The following is a 21,593-nucleotide window of genomic DNA, read 5'->3' as shown; positions in this document are numbered from 1 at the left end:
TAGGCACAGCGGCGACTCTGCTTCCTGATGTCCGAGCTCCTCCCCCATCCCTAAGGATAGAATTCTTGTTTACAGAATTCCACGTAAACATCCGTGTAATGGAAAAAGACACAAGCTCACTCTGGTCCTGGCTGTAGTCAAACTGGAGACCAGTTCATCTGTCCTGAAGGACTTTATTTCTCTAAACAAAGGCTGTTCGGGGAGCTATCTACGACTGAGTTGGGAATGACGGTATAACTTTTACACAGAAACTCCCTTCAGAGTGACCAGCACGCTCTTTAAAGGGGCACTAGAATGAATGTTTACCTTGTTGCTGTCGGATAAAGACAGCTCGGGGGTCAAATGCAGCCACGGGTGACCGGTTTTCAGTGTACGTTAGAAAGTTGGGATAAGGCGGGAGAAAAACTCCTGATCTGAGCAAGGCTGTGATAACGCATCATAAGGCAGCCGCTCCGGCTCCGCCCACTTCCGCGTCCACAACCGCAGAGCCGCGGGAAGCCGGGCCGCTGTTATCACCAGCTAGCTGTTAGCTTTAGCTAGCTACAGCCTTGCTGCAGGAGAGAACAACAAGCGCTCACCACCTAGGTTCCAGGATTTACTGGTAAAATCCAGAGTATAGATGCGTGCCAGATAGATCCACAGCTTGTGGGCCGGGCGGTGCTTTCTGGCTCATCTACAAGCCTTCAACAAGCAGCTGGTCATTCTTGACTCATCACTGAAGTGGGGGCTTAGTGAAGAGCCCTGACTTAACTTTCTTCAAACCCTTCTCTACACTTAACCCCCCCCCCCCCCACACACACACACACACACACACACACACACTGGTTAAGTGGGCGGGGACAACAGGTCCTTTGATAATGAGCTTTTATGTGGCTATTCGTCAGGTCTCCTGGGGAATTTTGAGTTACAGTAAAGTGTTTCATGTTCTGTATTTGTAAATAAACTCCATTCGACTGCCCGTTCACTCAGAACAAAAACCCGGGTGACTGTTCTGTGTTCAGGAGGAGTTCTACGGGAAGCAGCTCATCCTAGCAGACCGAGATCTGGTTGAACAGGGAGCTGATGAGATCCTGAAGGATGCAGATGTAACCGACGTGGCCTTCCTAGTGGTGGGCGACCCGTTTGGGTGAGTCCGCTGTAATCAGACGCCGGTATCGGCCCTGCAGTGCTGGGTTCTGCTGCGTCAGCAGGTTGGACCGCTGCAAGGTCTGACGAGACCACAGGGTTTGGCTCAGAGACGCACATTTCTCCCCAAAACCACCAGATTCCTGTCAGACCTAATAACAGAGCAGCTCACAGACCCGTGAGGCTCAGAATTAACTGGAAAATGGTTTTTTAAACTCTGAGATTCAGCAAAGTCTGTAATTCAGATTCTCTTTGTGACCTTTGACCTTTTATTGATTATCGATTTATAGGAGCGTCCCATTCTGGCTGACGGCGGTCTGATGTTCTGAGTGTAAAATAATGACGTCTGATCCTCTCCTGCAGAGCAACCACTCACAGCGACCTCGTCCTGAGAGCCGTGAACTCTGGGATACCGTACAAGGTCGTCCATAACGCTTCCATCATGAACGCGGTCGGATGCTGCGGGCTGCAGGTGAGTTCGTGTTTGAGATGGAGTTGATCAGCCTGTGAGTCGATGCTCAGGGCAGAAAAGTGTCATTTGATCCAACAGCAGATGTAAAGACTAAACATAGGAAATAAAAACAAAACAAGCGCCCCCCAGTGGCTGGTTCCAGCATAAGCTTTAAGCCCCGCCCTCTCCATGCTAACCAAAGCAGCATTTTCCTGATATAAAATCAAACTTTCGGCTTCTTCATATTGACCTGTTGTACCTAGGTCACCTGATCACGGGGGTCCACCATGATGGACAGTGGATCATGAGAGTATTGAGCATAGAAGGTAAAATGGTGGCTGAGGTTGGTTTTGCCAGTTTAGTCTGGTTTCTACTGGTTCAAGGCGAGCCCAGGTCATGTGTGGGGAGGCCTAACACACCTAGGTGGGGGTCATAGAGATGGTGTTTACAAACAAGTGTTCCCTAGCTTACGAACATCAGCTTACGTTCTTCCTGCTGCTGTTAACTGATGAACTGTGTTTCAATAAAAATAGCTTAAATTTGGTCAAAGTGGCCTTAAAAGGTCTTACAAAGTCTTAAATTTGGCTCCCTTAAACCTGCAGATACCCTGTAAAAGGGTCTTTAGCTGTTTTTTAAGTGCCCAGACTGTCACTCCTACGTAAGGATAAAGGAAGATCATTCCAGAGTCGGGGTGCAACAGTCTGGAAGGAGCCATCAGCTCGACTTTTGTATCTGGTCTTTGGAACTTCTAGAAGGCTCTGGTGTGTGGACCTGAGGGCTCGGGGTGGAGCATAAGGCTTTAACTCATTCGCTGCCAGCTTTTCTCACCGTTTTTTCTGTTTTTTTTTTAAGAGTCACAGAACTCTAGGATGATGTCGACGCCAAAACAACCAAAACAAAGCGGAGACTCACCTCTTACATCAGGAAGAATCCGCGCGTTTCGATAATCCGTTGTTGAATTGTGATCGGCAGAAGTTTTTCCGGTTTGCGCCTCACTTTTTTTACAGCAGCGGCCCAAATCGATCTCTTAACACATGGATGTTCTGCTTCCTGATCACGTGACGTGTGACATATGTGGATGAAGATCGGCTTTAGAGCTGAGATGTTTGTTCTCACGGTGTGGGGGCTCGTCCGACGCCCGCTCAGTAAAAAATGCCAATGACTTTAGTCGTCATTGGCAGTGAATGAGTTAACAGTTCAGTAATATAGGGAGGAGCTTGACCATTTAGAGCCCCGAAAGTTCTAGTCAGGACTCTAAAATGAACTCTAAAGTTAACGGGTAACCAGTGCAGACATCAGAATAGGAGTGATGTGTGCTCTTCTGTTTGCTCCAGTTAGAGGCCTCGCTTCAGAGTTCTATCTCTGTAACCTGTTGATAAAAATGCTAGTCAAAGGCACCTAAAACCAAAATTAAATTGCACACAAAAAGTACTTGTATCCATCTAAAATACTCATGTAGAGGCTTTGTAACTAACTCATCCATTGAAGAGGAGGAGCTCGTTCTTAACGCTGTAACGTAGCGGGCTAAAATAAATCATTAGTGTTCGTAACATTAGAGCAAATACGCGACACACAAACATGTTTTAAAGGTAATAAAGTCCACCACTACTGGTGTTGCTACATCTATGAATACAAGTTACTCTGTTGGTGTCAGCAGCTAACAATAGGTAAACTGACAAGGCGACTTTTTGTTCTCCGCCATGATGGGCGGGGCTTCCTCTTAAGGTGCTCGTGCATCGCCGATGTGCTCCAGTGAAAGGAGAGTTTCACTTAGCAGAGTTTGCACTCTATGTGCTTCTCTTCTGTCTTTGTAAAATGCTCCCAAACGTTGCCGACCCGCCATGATGTCTTGTTTCTCTGGTGATTCTGATTCGAAGGCTGATCTGGGTTGTCGCTACTGCACATGCGCCTCGAGCAGAAAGCAGCAGAAGGTTCCACAACAGGCAAGGAATAAAAACGGCTCATAGAATAAAAAGCATCGACTATTACTTTGTAGTTGATGTCTTGTTTGTCAACGTTGTCGTGGTGAGTCGACTAATCGTGGCAGCACTGATCTGTAACTTTTGCAGCCTGGCTGGGTTCGTTTTAGTAACCGTGTGCATGGATTCAGGGTTTAATAAACTCCCAGTTCATTACAGTCGGACAGAAATTTGTGCTTCCTTGTTCATGATGTCAATGTTTTAAACAAACGTCATTTAGCGACTTATTTTAGCAATAGTTCGTATTTTACTGAACCAGTATCCCTAGAGCCCTAAGAACTAGGAACCTGCCAGCCAACTATGGAGCTAGGATTGGGACAATATTCAATGTAACTTGTACCACGTTTTGTAACTTGGAACATGTTTCATGACACGTAACTTTGGATTTGTAACTTGTAACTTTAGTTTTCTAACTTGTAATTCTCCATTTGTACTTGTATTTCTACAGGTTTGTACCTGTAGAATGAAATGTGTGTTTTGAGAGTTTTGATTTCAAACTTGTACACTGATTTTTTTATTTTGGAAGTCTGCTAGGTAAAACCCGAAAGTTTCATGTTTCTGAATGAATGTTTGATGTTGCAAAATGAGTAGTAAATGTACAAAATAAGAGTTTGATTTTACAAAATAAAAAATACATGTACAAAATACAATGTTCCTGTTACACCACCATTGCCTGCTGGTGGTGGTCGGAGGGACCGGTGGCGCCAGTGCTCGGCAGCCTCGCCTCTGTCAGTGCGCCCCAGGGCAGCTGTGGCTACAGTGTAGCTCATCCCCACCAGTGTGTGAATGTGTGTGTGAATGGGTGAATGACTGATTGTGTTGTAAAGCGCCTTGGGGGGTTCCAGGACTCTAGAAGGCGCTATATCAAATACAGGCCATTTACCATTTACCATTTACAAAACAAGAAATACAAGTATGAATTGAGAATTACAAGTTAGAAAACTAAAGTTACAAGTTACGAATCCAAAGTTACGTGTCATGAAACATGTTCCAAGTTACAAAACATGGTACAAGTTACATTGAATATTGTCCCAATCCTAGCTCCATAGCAACCAGATCTCCGCCTGAAAGGCAGAACTCGGGGTGGATTTTACTCGAGTTATTGTCCTCCTGGGAGTCGAAGCTGAAGGCAGAGATGACCCGGCTGCTGCTGAAACTAATTAAACTTTATTTATGTTGAAGCATCAAATTAATGTGACCTCATCAATAACAGAGTCGTCAGATCGGCCAATCAGAGCACAGGACGCAGCTGTCCTCTCGCTCTCTCTCTCTTTCTCTCTCACTCATGCTAACGGATTTAACACTGACACCACGTCTCTACTGGGAGGTTGTTACTATGCTAATGAGGGGCGGGATATGCTAATGAGCGGTGGTTTTCCCCTGCTGGGAGCGGCTGTCAGAGGGAAACCCGCCTCATCAGAACCCCTCAGGGCTCATGATGTTTATTCAGTGTGAGAACGAAAACACACACACGTTTATTATTAAGAGACTGAATCTTTTTTCTGATTCTTTTCACTGGAATCACCTCCCAGGTGTCGTCTTATTGTGAAATCTCAGAGAAATCTGGTGTCTGAGTCACACACACACACACACACACACACACACACACACACACACACACACACACACACACACACACACACACACACACACACACACACACACACACACACACACACACACACACACACACACACACACACACACACACACACACACACACACACACACAGTGCTGCATTTCCTCTTCATTGACAAACCCCAGCCCTGCATTAAACGTGACCTCTGTTTTTTTATTTTTTCAGCTGTACAGTTTTGGCGAGACGGTTTCTGTCGTGTTCTGGACGGAGACGTGGAAACCTGAAAGTTTCTACGATAAAATCTGTAAGAACAGAACTGCTGGACTGCACACACTCTGTCTGCTGGGTGAGAAACACACACACACACACACACACACACACACACACACACACCGTTTATGTCGAAAAGCTAGAACAACCTGAATGATCAGACATGAACTCAGGTTCTGGTCGGAGGTTTTGTTTTGCTGCAGAATCACGTCTGTGTCTCTGAGGTCGTCCAACGCCCCACTTCCTGTGTCCCCAGGTGTCATCAATCACTGAGGGCCCCAAAGACCCCCCCCCCCCCACACACACACACGCACACGCACGCACACAAGCCTTAAACCAACAGTCTGTGGGGGGGTAAACGACCCGCTGGTTTTTGTGTGTTAATATTCATTAGAGGAAATAAAAGAATAAAGAGGCAGCATCTCAGCCTGAAGCATCAGTTACACACACACACACACACACACACACACACACACACACACACACACACACACACACACACACACACACACACACACACACACACACACACACACACACACACACACACACACACACACACACACACACACACGTTCTTACCATTTAAAACTGATGACCTTGACAGCCTGACCCACTGTGAAGAAGACAATCTTTTATATAGCGCCACTCAGAAAAAAACTCACGAGGAGCTTCACAAAAACAAAACAAAAATTAAGTTAAACGATTAAAAATGATTAAAAATATATTTAAAAGGAGAAAAGGGGAAAAAAATGTAAGGAATTGGAAGAGAAAATTAAGAAAGAGGGGAATCAGTGGATCCCAAGAAAGGCGGAATAGAGCTCCGGGAGTTGACGTCACTTCTCCCGGCATGCAACAGTTCAAATCGAAACGGCGCCATATTCCTTTGAAGGAGCTCAGGATGTGCTGAAGAGGAAGCAGATAGAGGAGGAAGAGCAGAGGCCCCAGCACAGAACCTTGTGGGACACCATGGGTAAGAGAGGTGGTGGAGGACCTAAACTTGGAGACGGCCACAGAAAAGGAGCGCTCAGAGAGATAAGAGGAGAACCACTCCAGAGCAGATCCTGATAGGCCTACCCAGTCTCTCAGCCTCTCCAGTAGCAGGTGATGGTCAACAGTGTCAAAGGCTGCAGTCAGGTCCAGCAGGACCAGAACAGAACAGTCCCCTGCATCACTGTGGGTCAGAAGGCCATTAGAGACCCTAAGAAGAGCTGTTTCAGTAGAATGAGCTCTACGAAAACCTGACTGGAAGCTATCATAGATGTTATGTTCATCAAGAGCAGCTGTGGGTTGTTTAGCCACAACCTTTTCCAAGATCTTGGAGATGAACGGAAGTTTAGAGATGGGTCTGAAGCTGCTATGGAGAGAGGGGTCGAGACTCGGTTTTTTAAGAAGCGGGTGGATTACAGCGTTCTTAAAGTAAGCAGGGACCTGACCAGAAACCAGAGAAGCATTAATTATAGAGAGCACGCTGGGACCGATGGACTGAAAAGCACTTTTAAACAAAGATGAGGGTAAGATGTGGAGGGGGCATGCAGAGGTCTTCATAGAGTTAACTAGTTTGGTTAACTCAGGCAAAGAAACAGGAGCAAAGCTATCTAGGATGATGGGCCTGGTTGGAGTCGGGAGAGGCAGCGATAAGGCTGAAGGAGAGATGCTAGATCTAACCTTATTGACTTTGTCCACAAAGAAAGACAGAAAGTTCTCACAGTCTGCAACAGAGTGGATGGAGGCTGTAGGAGAGGCAGGAGAGACGATGCTGCTGATGGTGTTAAGCTTGGTTTATGCTTGACGCATTCACTTTCCCTCCTCCTTGAACCGTCACCTTATCGTGGTGGAGGAGTTTGAGTGCCCTAATGATCCTAGGAGCTATGTTGTCTGGGGCACTTAGTGCCCCTGGTAGGGTCTCCCATGACAAATTGGTCTTAGGTGAAGGGTGAGACAAAGAACGGTTCGAAGGATCTTTCATGGCGGTTAAAACGAAGAGTCGGAGTACCCGGCCCGGAGGGTTACCGGGGTCCCACCCTGGAGCCAGGCCTGGGGTTGGGGCCCGTGAGCGAGCGCCTGGTGGCCGGGCTTTCGCCCATGGGGCCCGGCCGGGCCCAGCCCAAACCGGATACATGGGCTCGTCCAACTGTGGACCCACCACCCGCAGGAGGAACATGAAGGGTCCGGTGCAATGCGAATCGGGTGGCAGACCAAGGCGGGAGCCTTGGCGGTCCAATCCCTGGACAAGAAAACTAGTTTTTGGGACATGGAACGTCACCTCGCTGGCGGGGAAGGAGCCGGAGCTTGTGGAAGAGGTTGAGCGGTACCGGCTAGATATAGTCGGACTCACCTCGACACATTGCATTGGCTCTGGAACCCGAGACCTGGAGAGGGGTTGGACACTCTACTTTGCTGGAGTTGCTCCGGGTGAGAGGCGGAGGGCTGGGGTTGGCTTTTTGTTAGCCCCGAGACTCTCTGCCTGTGTGTTGGGGTTTACCCCGGGGGACAAGAGGGTAGCTTCCTTGCGCCTTCGGGTCGGGGAACGGGTCCTGACTGTTGTTTGTGCTTATGGGCCAAATATCAGTTCAGAGTACCCACCCTTTTTGGAGTCCCTGGGACGAGTGCTAGATAGTGCTCCATCAGGGGACTCCATGGTCCTGCTGGGGGACTTCAATGCTCACGTGGGCAATGACAGCTTGACCTGGAGGGGTGTGATTGGGAGGAACGGCCCACCTAATCTGAACTCGAGCGGTGTTTTGTTATTGGACTTCTGTGCAAGCCGCAGTTTGGCCATAACGAACACCATGTTCGAACATAAGGATGCCCACCGGTACACTTGGTACCAGGGCAGCCTAGGTCACAGGTCGATGATAGATTTTGTAGTCGTATCATCTGACCTGCGGCCGTATGTTTTGGACACCCGAGTGAAGAGAGGGGCGGAGCTGTCAACTGATCACCACCTGGTGGTGAGTTGGATCAGATGGCAAGGGAACATGCCGCGTAGACCTGGCAGACCCAAACGCATAGTGAGGGTCTGCTGGGAACGCCTGGCAAAAGAACCTGTCAAGACGGTCTTCAACTCCCACCTCCGGCAGAGCTTTGACCACGTCCCGAGAGCAGTGGGGGACATTGAGTCCGAGTGGGCCTTGTTCCACTCTGCGATTGTCGAGGCAGCTGTTGCTAGCTGTGGTCGTAAGGTGGCCGGTGCCAGTCGTGGTGGCAACCCCCGTACCCGCTGGTGGACACCAGAGGTTCGGGGAGCCGTCAGGCTGAAGAAGGAGGCCTACAGGGCGTGGCTGGTCTGTGGGTCTCCGGAGGCAGCAGACAGGTACCGGATAGCCAAGCGGGGTGCAGCAGTGGCAGTTGCCGAGGCAAAATCTCGGGCGTGGGAGGAGTTTGGTGAGGCCATGGAGAAAGACTATCGATCGGCTCCAAAGAGGTTCTGGCAAACTGTCCGGCGCCTCAGGAGAGGAAGGCAGCAACTCGCTCACACTGTTTACAGTGGGGATGGGGAGCTGCTGACGTCAACCGAGGCTATAGTCGGACGGTGGAAGGAATACTTTGAGGAGCTCCTCAATCCCACCAATGCGCATTCCGAGGAGGAACCAGAGCTGGGAGGCCTGGGGATGGACTGTCCGATCTCGGGGGCAGAAGTTGCTGAGGTAGTCAAACAACTACACAGCAGCGGAGCCCCGGGGGCGGATGAGGTTCGTCCTGGGTATCTCAAGGCTATGGATGTTGTAGGGCTGTCATGGTTGACACGTCTCTACAACATTGCGTGGTCATCGGGGGCAGTTCCTAGGGAGTGGCAGACCGGGGTGGTGGTCCCCATCTTTAAGAAGGGTGACCTGAGGGTGTGTTCCAACTATAGGGGGATCACACTCCTCAGCCTCCCTGGAAAGGTCTACGCCAAGGTACTGGAGAGGAGGGTCCGATCGATAGTTGAATCTCAGATAGAGGAGGAGCAATGTGGTTTTCGTCCTGGCCGTGGAACTGTGGACCAGCTCTATACCCTTGCAAGGGTGATGGAGGGGGCATGGGAGTTTGCCCAACCAATCCACATGTGCTTTGTGGATTTGGAGAAGGCTTATGACCGTGTCCCCAGGGGCACCCTGTGGGGGACGCTCCAGGAGTATGGGGTGGGTGGCTTTCTGTTAAGGGCCATTCAGTCCCTTTACCAGAGGAGCGTGAGTTTGGTCCGCATAGCCGGTAGTAAGTCGGACCTGTTCCCAGTGAGGGTTGGACTCCGCCAGGGCTGCCCTTTGTCACCGGTTCTGTTCATCACTTTTATGGACAGAATTTCTAGACGCAGCCGTGGTGTGGAGTGTGTCGAGTTTGGTGGCAGGAGAATCTCGTCTCTGCTTTTTGCGGATGATGTGGTCCTAGCTTCATCCAGCTCTGACCTTCAGCTCTTGCTGGGTAGGTTCGCGGCCGAATGTGAAGCGGCTGGGATGAGGATCAGCACCTCCAAATCTGAGACCATGGTTCTCGACCGGAAAAGGGTGGCTTGCCACCTCCGGGTCGGGGGAGAGGTCCTACCTCAAGTAGAGGAGTTTAAGTATCTCGGGGTCTTGTTCACGAGTGAGGGTAGGAGGGATCGGGAGATCGACAGGCGGATTGGTTCGGCGTCTGCAGTGATGCGGACGCTGAGCCGATCTGTCGTGGGGAAGAGGGAGCTGAGCCAGAAAGCCAGGCTCTCGATTTACCGGTCGATCTACGTCCCAATCCTCACCTATGGTCATGAGCTTTGGGTAATGACCGAAAGAACGAGATCGCGGATACAAGCGGCCGAAATGAGTTTCCTCCGTAGGGTGGCCGGGCTCAGCCTTAGAGATAGGGTGAGGAGCTCGGACATTCGGGAGGGACTCAGAGTAGAACCGCTGCTCCTCCGGATCGAAAGGAGCCAGTTGAGGTGGTTTGGGCATCTGGTCAGGATGCCTCCTGGACGCCTCCCCGGGGAGGTGTTTCGGGCATGTCCTGCCGGCAGAAGGCCCCCGGGTCGACCCAGGACACGTTGGAGAGGTTACATCTCCAATCTGGTCCGGGAATGCCTTGGGGTCCTGCCGGAGGAGCTGGTGGACAAGGCCGGGGAGAGGACGGCCTGGAGCTCCCTAGTTGGGATGCTGCCCCCGCGACCCGGACCCGGATAAGCGGAGGAAGACGAGACGAGACGAGAGGCATTCACTTTCCGCGCGGTGATGCGGCTCGCGGCTGGAACGTGCTTCACAACTCGCAGTGTTTATGGTTTGTGCGGCTCGTCTCTGTGGTGAGCCAATATTCTCCCAAACTGTAGGGGGCAGCATGGAGCTCTACAGCATGCATCCAACACTACACCATAGTAGAAGTAGAAATTACTGTTTACAACACGGCATTTCAGCATTTTTAACAGCGTTCTCGTCTTTTCCGACAGTGCGAGCTATTTCTCTCCAAGAATTATTAACAACATGTTGATCACGGTGATCTCTGAGAGCTGAATCATACAAATGTCTGTATTTACGAACCTCTGCCGTGCCGGTCCGCCATGTTTTTCCGCGTCCGACCGTCCGCGTGGTTAGAAATTTTCCGAGGTGCGCGTTGCGGAAATCTTGGGCCGTGCGGAGACGCGGTGGAGGGGCGTGGTTGTTAAAATGACGCAACTTTTCCGCGCGGAGCCGTGCGGACCTCGCAGACGCGTCAAGCATAAACCAACCTTTAAACAGCACCTTGGGGTTCCCTTTGCTCTGGGACACCAGGTTGGAGAAATAGGAAACCCTAGCGTCTCTGACTGCAGAGTTAAAGGATGTCAGAAGATCCTTTAGGTGCAGCAGATGGACGTGGAGATGGGTTTTCTTCCACAAACGCTCAATTTTTCTGCATTGGCGCTTCAGGCTGCGAGGGCTGTCATTAAACCAGGGAGTAGGGTTCACTGCAGGAACTGATCTGGTTCTGACAGGACAGATGTTGTCCAGAATGGAGAGGCAGTGCTCGTTAAACTGAGAAGTTAAGGAATCTGGGTCGTTATCAGAAGAACAGGGTGGATAAAAAGCAGCAGAAAAATTGCTAGCTGTGCTCTCATTAAGAAAACGAGAACTAACCATACGGCGAGCACTGATTATGTTGATTTCTGTGTAGAGAATATCGTCCCTACACAAAGAGCGAGGTGTTGCTCGAATAATAAACTAGGGATGTTTCGATCTGATCACATGATCAGAAATGGGCCCGACCACGTGGTTTCAGACTGATCGGGACTCGGGCTTTACTTCCCGATCCAAGCCCTGATGCGGAGTTGGATGCTGGGTTCAAATTACAGGAGAGCAACTTGGTTCTCCTTAAAGTTTGCCAGGCTCCCCTGATGCCCTTAACTTACACACCCAGAAGGAGCACAAAGAGGTCCAGTTTCTACCTTTATTATATTATTTACATGGACTCTTAGAGCAGAGCAGCAGGCAGACCGCTGATTATTCATGAACCCCAGCTGCGTTCTGCACACGGCCACAGTCACATTTTCTAAGTTTCTAAGTGGCATCACCAAAAATATATAATTAACACACAGTCATTGGTGTCCGTTCACCGTTTCTCTCTGGTAAGTTCTGTCTGTGTTTGAGCATGACGTGTGGACGCGTTCGAGCTGCAGCGCTCGTCACTGGCGCAGCCGGGCAGCGCAGCGCACACTCCGCTTTTTTGCGGTCAATAGATCAATTTGATCTGCTAGTTATAAAGTTACTTGTGAGGTGAAAATGAAGGAAGCAGGCAGGAGTTTTTCTGGAGGACTGGGAGATGCAGGAAGATCAGAGACAGACAGGACAGGAAGGTCAGAGACAGACAGGACAGGAAGATCAGAGACAGGACAGGAAGATCAGAGACAGACAGGACAGGAAGATCAGAGACAGACAGGACAGGAAGATCAGAGACAGGACAGGAAGATCAGAGACAGACAGGACAGGAAGGTCAGAGACAGGACAGGAAGATCAGAGACAGACAGGACAGGAAGATCAGAGACAGACAGGACAGGAAGATCAGAGACAGACAGGACAGGAAGATCAGAGACAGACAGGACAGGAAGGTCAGAGACAGACAGGACAGGAAGATCAGAGACAGGACAGGAAGATCAGAGACAGACAGGACAGGAAGATCAGAGACAGACAGGACAGGAAGATCAGAGACAGACAGGACAGGAAGGTCAGAGACAGGACAGGAAGATCAGAGACAGACAGGACAGGAAGATCAGAGACAGACAGGACAGGAAGGTCAGAGACAGACAGGACAGGAAGACGGGAAAATAAAAACCAAGAAAACAAAACAAAGTTCTTAACAAAATAAAATGTAGGTAGATTGATCCCACTACACGTTTGTACCTGTATAAAGCAATCATTTATCAGCATGTAGTATTTATATAGTCGATACAATTCAGATCATCTTCAAAACTCCTTCCCATGGCCAGGGCCGTATCTAAGCATTTTGGGGGCCGAGGCAAAACAGACCCCTGCCAGGTATTTAAAGTTGAAGTGCTATCTGTTTTTATATTAGACTTTTTATATTTGCAATAAAGTCCAAAAGTGAAAAATTTATGTTATTTATTACTTGATTGTTCAAGCTACCTCACAGAAGTGATCTGTTGTTAAAAATTAAAATAAAAAGGTAATTAAATAAAAAATAAGGAACATTCTGGAACTGTTTCTTCCTATTCTTTTTTTTTTCTACTGTATCGAAAGTATTGGACTCGGTATCGGAAGATTCTCATGTTGGGGTTATTAGGAGCGAACAATTCGTAAGCGTTAACTTACTTTTGGATTCTTCAATAAATTCTGTAAATATGGGAATATTTACTGATTTATTAATTAATTAAGATATTCTTAGATATACGGGGCACCATTCCCCTTTTTCCGGGGAAAAATTGAATCCAAAACTCTTATCAGTCTTTCTTGAAGTTCGTAGAATCCTTGGAGCAGAGACTTCTCTTCGACACAACAAAGCTACTGGAGACGAAAATCTGAATTTTATAACGTTTAATTAACAATTTGTCAAATGAATAAACAGTGGCATAAATGAATAATAACCATGTGATATAATAAAAGGATGTATATTCAAAATAATGTTCAAGGTGTTTTGTGTGTATGTAGGATGTATGAATGGGGTCCTTTGTTCTCACAAAGGAGTAGTGTGTGTGCGTGTGTATGGATTCAAAATGGAGTCTTGAATACAAGATGGCTGACTCCTTTGTCTGGCTAAAGTGTGGGTGGCAACTTGCACTTTAACTTCCAAAGCACTTAGAATCAGTAGTAACTTAACCTTAAATCACTCAAAACATTTCAAAGGATCATGCAACAACACAAAAGATTAATCACGAGTTAATATCCTTAGTTTATCAGCCTGGCCATGGCCGAACATTTAAAGATACCAAACAATGATTAATAAGCAGTTTATTCTTTCAAAATGACCCGAAGGACGAATTTGGAACGAAAGAGGAAAACACGAAGCTACTTTTTTTAAGCAATAGCGCGGTTTTATTGCTTATTCTGGACTATAGAGGAAACGGGAGAAGAAAAGAATGAGAGAAAAATTAGTTTTCTGATCACCAAAAGAGCGAGGCGTCCCTCCCCCTTTTGATTTGACGGTTCTCCGTGTTTCTCCGCAGTTTTCAGCGTCATCCGCCGGTTTGATGCTTTCTCCGTTGTTTGGCTCCACGAGTGTTTCTCCACGGCTGGACACAAAGAAAACGAAGTTCCTTTTGGGCTGAGTTTGACAACTTACAGCGTTTCTGAGAGCTGGATGGAGTTGTTGTTTCTCTCCGCTGGTTCTGTGTCCTCAAACATCAGCTGGAGGGGAGCAGAAACGAGCAGATCAGCGGTCCCGTGGGCTCAACTTGGCTCTTAGAGCTTCCGCGTGCTCAAAGAAGTCGGAGCGTTCGACAAGCGTGTCCTAACCGCCAGGTATCCTGGGCAAAAGAACGAGGTTTCTTTGTCTCTGCTGAAGATTTATGGTCTTAGTTCGCGGGAAAAGCTCCACGGCTTCCCGCACATGCGCAGAACGTGTTTCTGGTACTAGGCGGTGACGTCATCACAATGCTTCCGTGTGCAAAGCATCATGGGAAATGAAGTTTCTTGGCGCTGATGTGATTATTTGCTTTTCAGAGCAATTTAAGCACAGTCATTTTGGGGAAAATCACTGCATAGTAATTTCCTCATGAGGTCAGACCCTCAACACTCAAAATCAAACGACTCGGACTCGAGGGCAAAAAAACCTGATCGGGACATCCCTATAATAAACCCGGGTTGACCCCTGAGCTGAAATCCTGCTGAATGATAAGAAAAAAGCTTCCGTGGCTGTAGCCAAAGAGGAGCAGAGACGAGTCCAGAAGGAGCTCAAATTTAAGATCAGACGGGCTAAAGACGGCTAAAGGAAGAAGATGGAGAAACAGCTGGGACAGAACAATGCTCTTGGTGCATGGAGAGGCCTCAGAAACATCACAGGTCACCGTGGGAGGAGTGGTACCAGTGGATCTGCTGAAAGAACTGAGCCAACAAGCTTAACCCGTTTTTTAACAGATTCAACTCCAACCAGCCCACAGCTGCAACAGGTACCACTACCACCCCAGCCACCTCCCACCATTCATCAGCCTCTCCCCCTCCACCAACTGCCCTCAGCACCACGCTCCCCCTCTTGGTTACATCGGACCAGGTGTGGAGAGAACTGAGGCGGCTTAAGAGCAGAAAAGCTGCAGGTCCTGGCGGTATCAGCCCCAGACTGCCCTAAGAATGTTCTGACCAGCTTTGTGAAGTGGTCACGCACATGATCAACCTGAGCTGGAGCAGGTCTCCATCCTGTGGAAGACCTTCTTTGTGGTTCCAGTTCCCAAAACATCACTTCCCAGGGAACCAGACCACTACAGACCTGTCGCCTTGCCCTCCCATCTCTCTCCCCCCTTTTCTGTCCAGAATCATTGAAAGGGTGGCTTTCAAGCAGATCACAGAATACCTCTCACAAAACTGTCTGGTTGACTCTTACCAATCTGGGTTCAAAAAGGCCCACTCCACTGAAACTGCTCTGTTAGCAGTGACAGAATCCTTAAAAGAAGCTAGAGCGACTGCCAAATCCTCAGTGCTTATCCTGCTCGTCTTATCGGCAGCATGTGACACTGTCAACCATGGCTTCCTTTTGTCCACTCTAGCATGGGCATCACAGAGAAAGCACACGCCTGGTTTGAATCGTACCTCACAGGACGATCATTCAGTGTATCTTGGCTTGGACAATCCTCTACCGTGCACTATCTTGCCACAGGAGTCCCCCAGGGCTCTGTACTAGGACCTCTTCTCTTTGCCATATACACCACCTCACTGGGTGAGATCACATGGCTTCTTCTATCACTGCTATGCAGACGACACCCAGCTCTATCTATCATTTCCACTGAACGACCACACGGTCTCTGCACGAATGTCAAACTGTCTCTCTGACATATCAAAATGGATGAAATCCCACCATCTCCCACTCAACCTCTCTAAAACTGAACTGCTTGTCATCCCAGCAAAACCATCCATACAGCACAATATCTCAATCCAGAATGACTTCCTATCTCTGGCTCCTTCAAAGGCAGTTTGAAATCTGGGTGTTGTGATTGATGAACACCTGACCTTTAAAGATCGTGTTGCCTCTGTTGCTCGTTCATGCCGCTTTGCGCTGTACAACATACGAAAGATCAGACCATACCTAACACAACATGCCACCCAGCTCCTGGTGCAATCTACTGTCATCGCCCGCCTCGATTACTGCAATGCCCTTCTAACTGGTCTTCCAGGCTGTACTGTGAGACCTCTTCAAATGGTCCAGCGGCGCGTCTGGTCTTCAATCAGCCAAAAAGAGCACACGTCACCCCTCTGTTCATTGAGCTCCACTGGCTACCGCTAGCAGCACGCATCAAATTCAAATTGCTAACACTAGCATACAAAGTCCGAGATGGTACGGCTCCCATCTACCTGAATCCTCTTGCAAAGGCTTACGTCTCGGCCCGGCCGCTCCGGTCATCACAGGATCGTCGGCTAGCAGTGCCTACACCACGCTCAGGACAATCCAGACTCTTCTCATGCATCGTTCCACAAATGTGGAATGACCTTCCAAGCACTACCAGAACAGGAGCTTTCTTTTCAGTTTTTAGGAAACTCCTGAAGACCCTGCTCTTCAGAGAGCATCTCCTTAACTAGCACCCTCCCTGCACCCGTCCCCTCTCTCTGTCCACTCCTTGTTCCCTCCTCTCCATGATTGATGTCAAGATGTTGTTATTGTTGTTGTTAGCCTCAAGGGCAACATGCCGATTATCACTTGTAAGTCACTTTGGACAAAAGCGTCTGCTAAATACATAAACATAAACATGAAGACTATGGAGAGACTCATCCTCACCCACCTACATTCAGTGGTGACCCTGGAAATAGACCAACTGCTATTTGCATTTAAACCAAACATGGGGGTGGAGCACGCACTCATCTACCTGCAGCCCCAGGCTCGAGAATCATGTTCTTCTGCTTCTCAAGTGCCTTCAACACCATCCAGCCGGGTCTACTGCATCGTTAGATGAGCGGTGCAGGAGTTGACGAACATCTGACTGCATGGACCATAAACTACCTCACCAACAGGCTGCACAACTGTACGTCTGAGGTGGTTGTGTGCAGTACTGGAGCTCCACAGGGTACAGTGCTCTCACCCTCTCTCTTCACCTACAATCCCAGCAGCCGTCACCTCCAGAAGTTCTCTGATGACTTGGCCATTGTCGGCAGTGGAAGGGGAAGGACCAGGAGTACAGTTCAGTCATCATGGACTTGTGTGAGCGTAGCCACCTTTGCTTGAACACCAGTAAGACAAAGGGAATGGTGATTGATTTCCAGAGACGCTCCTCCTCACTCACCAGTAAACATCCAGGATTACAGTGTTTTTAAATATGTTTTTATTTGTTTCCGTTTTTTTTAATAAAAACTTCAAGTCTAAGTAACTTTAGTTGTGATTTTCCTCTGATAAATTATAATAAAAACAAATAAATCTTCAGATGTTTAAACTGAATAAAGATCTAAATTCAGCCGTTTGATCTTTTTATTGTAAAAAACATTTATTGATTATTCTTCTGTTCTTATCGGCAGATATTAAAGTCAAAGAGCAGAGCATCGAGAACATGATGAGGTAAGGACCGGACCAGACCAGCTCTGGTGTCTGGGATTGTTTTGTTGGATCGAAGCAGAACCACATGAAGGTTCTGGTTCTGGTTGGACTCTTTCTCGTCACCTAGCTCAGACGGAACACTCTGGAGAAAATTCAGTAGGAGATCAGAGAACCTGTGCTGGACCTCGTTTGTCTCGCGTGGTTCTGGAGGACATTCAGCCCTCTGAAAATCCCACCAGGTCCTGGTCTGGACTCTGACTGGACCTGCTGCTGTGTTTGGATCACGGTTCTGCTTCTTTGACCCAGTCTGGTCCGAGCTCCAGACTCATCAGACCAGAACACATCTAGCCCAGAGGGTTGAGTCAGAACCAGCCCTAACCTTCAGCCTGCCACTGCCGTGCTGACAGCTGGGATCAGCTGTTTGTGCAGCGGTGCATTCTGGGTAAACATCTCCAATTTTGTTCAGAGGAAACGTGACCAACCTGAGCTTAGCTGTGGCGACCTTTAACCTACTACCTGAAGATCTCGGGATCCTGAGATCCTCATCTGTGCCCCAGACAAGCTGGTTCCCAAAGTCAGAGACTCTCTTGGTCAGCTTGCTTCCCACACCAAACCTTCTGTCAGGAATCTTGGCGTGACCTTTGACCCAGCTCTCACCCTGGATTCTCATGTCAGTTCTCTTGTTCGCTCTTCCGTCTTCCATCTCAGGAACGTTGCTAAGCTGAGTCCCATTCTGTCCCGCTCTGAACTTGAGACAGTTCTCCACACCTTCATCTCCTCACGCTTAGACTACTGTAACTCTCTTTTCACGTGTCTGAGCAGAACCTCCCTGAACCGTCTACAGGTGGTTCAGAACGCCTGTGCTCGGCTTCTGACCAAGTCCTCCAAACACACCCACATCACCCCGCTTCTCCTCCAGCTTCACTGGCTGCCAGTCAACTTCAGGGTTCATTTCAAGATCCTGGTTCTGGTCTATAGGGCCTTACATGGACAAGCACCATCTTACATTGGTGATCTTCTTAGTCCCTACACCCCCAGCAGGTCCCTGAGGTCCAGTGATCAAAGCCTACTGGTTGTGCAGCACCAGGCTAAAGGTCAAAGGTGACAGATCATCTGCTGCTGTGGCCCCCAGTCTCTGGACCTCTCTCCTTATGTTTTTTTTTTCTCATTTTAAACGTATTTTTAATCATTTTTAAAATCTTGTTTTACTTAAAAATTTTATTTTTTTGTTAAGCGCCTCGTGATTTTTATCTTTAGGTGTTATGTCAAATATTGTCTTTTCATTTGAGCGCTGACCTTTGACCTCTGGGTGAACCAGCTGAGATGTCCACTCCTGATGGGGTCTGCAGCCATCTGAAATGTTTCTCTTGTGGGGGAACGATTGCCCCCTCAATGACCTTTTGACCTTTCCCAAATTGATGTTTATGTTTATGTATTTAGCAGACACTTTTGTCCAAAGCGACTTACAAGTGATAATCGGCATGTTGCCCTTCAGGCTAACAACAACAACAACAACACTGACATCAGTCATGGAGAGGAGGGAACAAGGAGTGGACAGTAGAGAGGGGGGACGGGTGCAGGCAGGGTGCTAGTTTAGAAGATGCTCTCTGAAGAGCAGGGTCTTCAGGAGTTTCTTGAAAATTGAAAAGGAAGCTCCTGTTCTGGTAGTGCTTGGTAGGTCATTCCACATTTGTGGAACGATGCATGAGAAGAGTCTGGATTGTCCTGAGCGTGGTGTAGGCACTGCTAGCCGACCATCCTGTGATGACCGGAGCGGCCGGGCCGAGACGTAAGCCTTTGCAAGAGGATTCAGGTAGATGGGAGCCGTACCATCTCGGACTTTGTATGCTAGTGTTAGCTATTTGAATTTGATGCGTGCTGCTAGCGGTAGCCAGTGGAGCTCAATGAACAGAGGGGTGACGTGTGCTCTTTTAGGCTGATTGAAGACCAGACGCGCCGCTGCGTTCTGGACCTGATGTGCTGTGTCGGTCTTTTCCTCATGCTAACACACGCCTGTATGCTCCGAAGCAGCAAAGTTCCCACTTTTCTGAACCTGTAAAGATGGATTTTTAATTGAAATAATGCCGACTCAGATTTTGTGATGTTCTGAAACAGTAAACTCTTTAAATTTAGGGTCATCAGGTTAAACTTCTTTAAATAAATGAATCGGCAACATTTTATTCTAATGAATCATTTTGTCCACTTTATTTAACTTCAGAGGGAAGAAGATCTACGAGCCACCTCGCTTCATGACCGTCAGCCAGGCAGCAGATCAGCTCATTCAGATCATCCACAGGAGGAGGGAGGAAGGGGCGGAGCTAGGTGAGATCACTCAACAGCCTGCTGAGCTTGTTCTACACATTGTTTTTGGAATATTTTGGATAGTTAGTTAAAGGCCAAGTTCACTGAGAAACTGTTTTAAATATGATTGGCCACTGTGACTTTTCAATGCAACATGAAAATAGCCTCCTGCTGTGTTAGCAATTCCACCACACAGCAGAACTCCTCCAAGCTTAAAACATCAGCAGTGAGTGTTAAGAGTTGTGTTGCTGTTAGCCAATCAGAGGAGAGAAGTCTAAATATCAGGAGAAAAAACTTCTGTTGCATTCTCCACAGAGAGACTCGTAGGCAGCCATTTCTGCTAGAGACCACCGCAGATGTGTTGATAAATATAGCCGGACGTACACTGTGCGACTTTTTCGAGCCGATTTTCCACTCGTGTGAGAATCCACGACATCGGGGCGAGTTTAGCGCCGAGCGTCGTGTACAGGGGGTTACGAGAGGCGATCAACACCACGTGACCAGCTGCCGATCAGCAGTCGTGAGCTCGCACGAACTTCTGGCGTGTTTAATATTTCGCTCGTCCCTCGTGAGGGTATCGCACTGTTGAAGCGGCACTGCGAGCAGCTGCGGTCCAAAAAGTATCAGAACCGCTCACGGCGCATGCGCAATCCTGCATCAACACCGCTCGCCCGCTATTTCCCTAATAACACACGCTGTTCGTTTTTGTTTCTACACGTTTTTTTTACTCACAAAGATTGTCAAGAAAGCGTGTTTGTCGTGTTCATGTCAAATTAAACTGATCACAAAACACAGATTCACTTTCTTTATTTCGTTTTCCTCATCCAACCCCCATAAATCCCTGTGTGTCCTCCTGCAGCACTCCCGAAGGATAACAGGCAAGACAAAAAAGTCTGACGTGTTGAGTAAAAACTGCTATTTTTAGCACATTTTTAGGGCCGACGTGTTGCTACCAGACGTACAGCGTGAGCAGTCAGGTCGCATCCGAGAACTGGGTCGTACAGTGTGAGCACATGACTCGTGAGATCTGCCCTGCGAGGAAGTCGTACAGTTTGAGCTGAAGCTGAACGCTGCGAGTGAAAAAGTCGCACAGTGTCCGCCCGGCTTTAGTGAACTTGGTGTTAAATAAACAAAATAATCTTGAGAATAGAGCTGATCAGATTTCTGGGTTGTTTGGTTGGAACGGTCAGTATCGGACCTGCAGCTGATCTGACCCCTAAAGAAGCTGGAATGAGTGTTTGCTTTTAAATTCTTTCCATCCAGGCGTGACCGAGGACACCGTGTGCATCGGGTTGGCCCGGCTTGGCTCGGACGAACAGAAAATCTGCGTTGGGACGTTACGTCAGCTGGTGTCATGTGACCTCGGTGGCCCACTCCACTCACTGGTAGTCACTGGTCAACTCCACCCACTGGAGGTGGACATGCTTCGAATAAACGCAGAACCAACGGCGCTGGACCACCTGAGCATGATTGACAGCTCGACATACTCGTCCTGACCCGTTGGACAGATCATACAGAACACAAGTTTCCGTTAGAATACGTCAATAAAAGCTTGAACCAGTGGAACAGAATTATTTATTACAGTGTAAAAAACAAAGGATCCCACTGATAGGTCACATGGTTTGGTCACATGGTTTGGCACAGTAAAAACAGTGACATCACATTTGCTGTGAACCAATCAGGTTCTGGTTTTACTCAGCAGTGATGTCAGCGGTGGGAGGAGGAGCTCAGATAGTCTCTGATTCATAATGAAGGCACTTACCCAGAATGCTTTGCTCC

General features: G+C 48.3%; 1 protein-coding gene across 1 annotated transcript in view; it reads left to right on the top strand.

The window, feature by feature from the left end:
• The window catches only part of dph5 (diphthamide biosynthesis 5), a 23,786-nt gene extending 2,410 nt beyond the window's left edge, over nucleotides 1–21,376 (top strand). Inside the window, exons 2-7 of the mRNA XM_070554365.1 lie at nucleotides 1,002–1,126; nucleotides 1,489–1,597; nucleotides 5,361–5,481; nucleotides 17,495–17,534; nucleotides 19,732–19,835; nucleotides 21,078–21,376. Coding sequence (XP_070410466.1) covers nucleotides 1,002–1,126; nucleotides 1,489–1,597; nucleotides 5,361–5,481; nucleotides 17,495–17,534; nucleotides 19,732–19,835; nucleotides 21,078–21,310 — 732 coding nt within the window. The 3' untranslated portion in view covers nucleotides 21,311–21,376. The remainder of the gene's footprint in view (nucleotides 1–1,001; nucleotides 1,127–1,488; nucleotides 1,598–5,360; nucleotides 5,482–17,494; nucleotides 17,535–19,731; nucleotides 19,836–21,077) is intronic.
• The last annotated feature ends 217 nt before the right edge of the window (nucleotides 21,377–21,593 follow it).

The sequence above is a fragment of the Nothobranchius furzeri genome, chromosome 8, assembly GCF_043380555.1.
Source record: "Nothobranchius furzeri strain GRZ-AD chromosome 8, NfurGRZ-RIMD1, whole genome shotgun sequence".
Taxonomy (NCBI): Eukaryota; Metazoa; Chordata; class Actinopteri; order Cyprinodontiformes; family Nothobranchiidae; genus Nothobranchius; species Nothobranchius furzeri.
The sequence above is the reverse complement of the archived record's forward strand: the minus strand, read 5'-3'. Positions and strand labels throughout refer to the sequence as shown.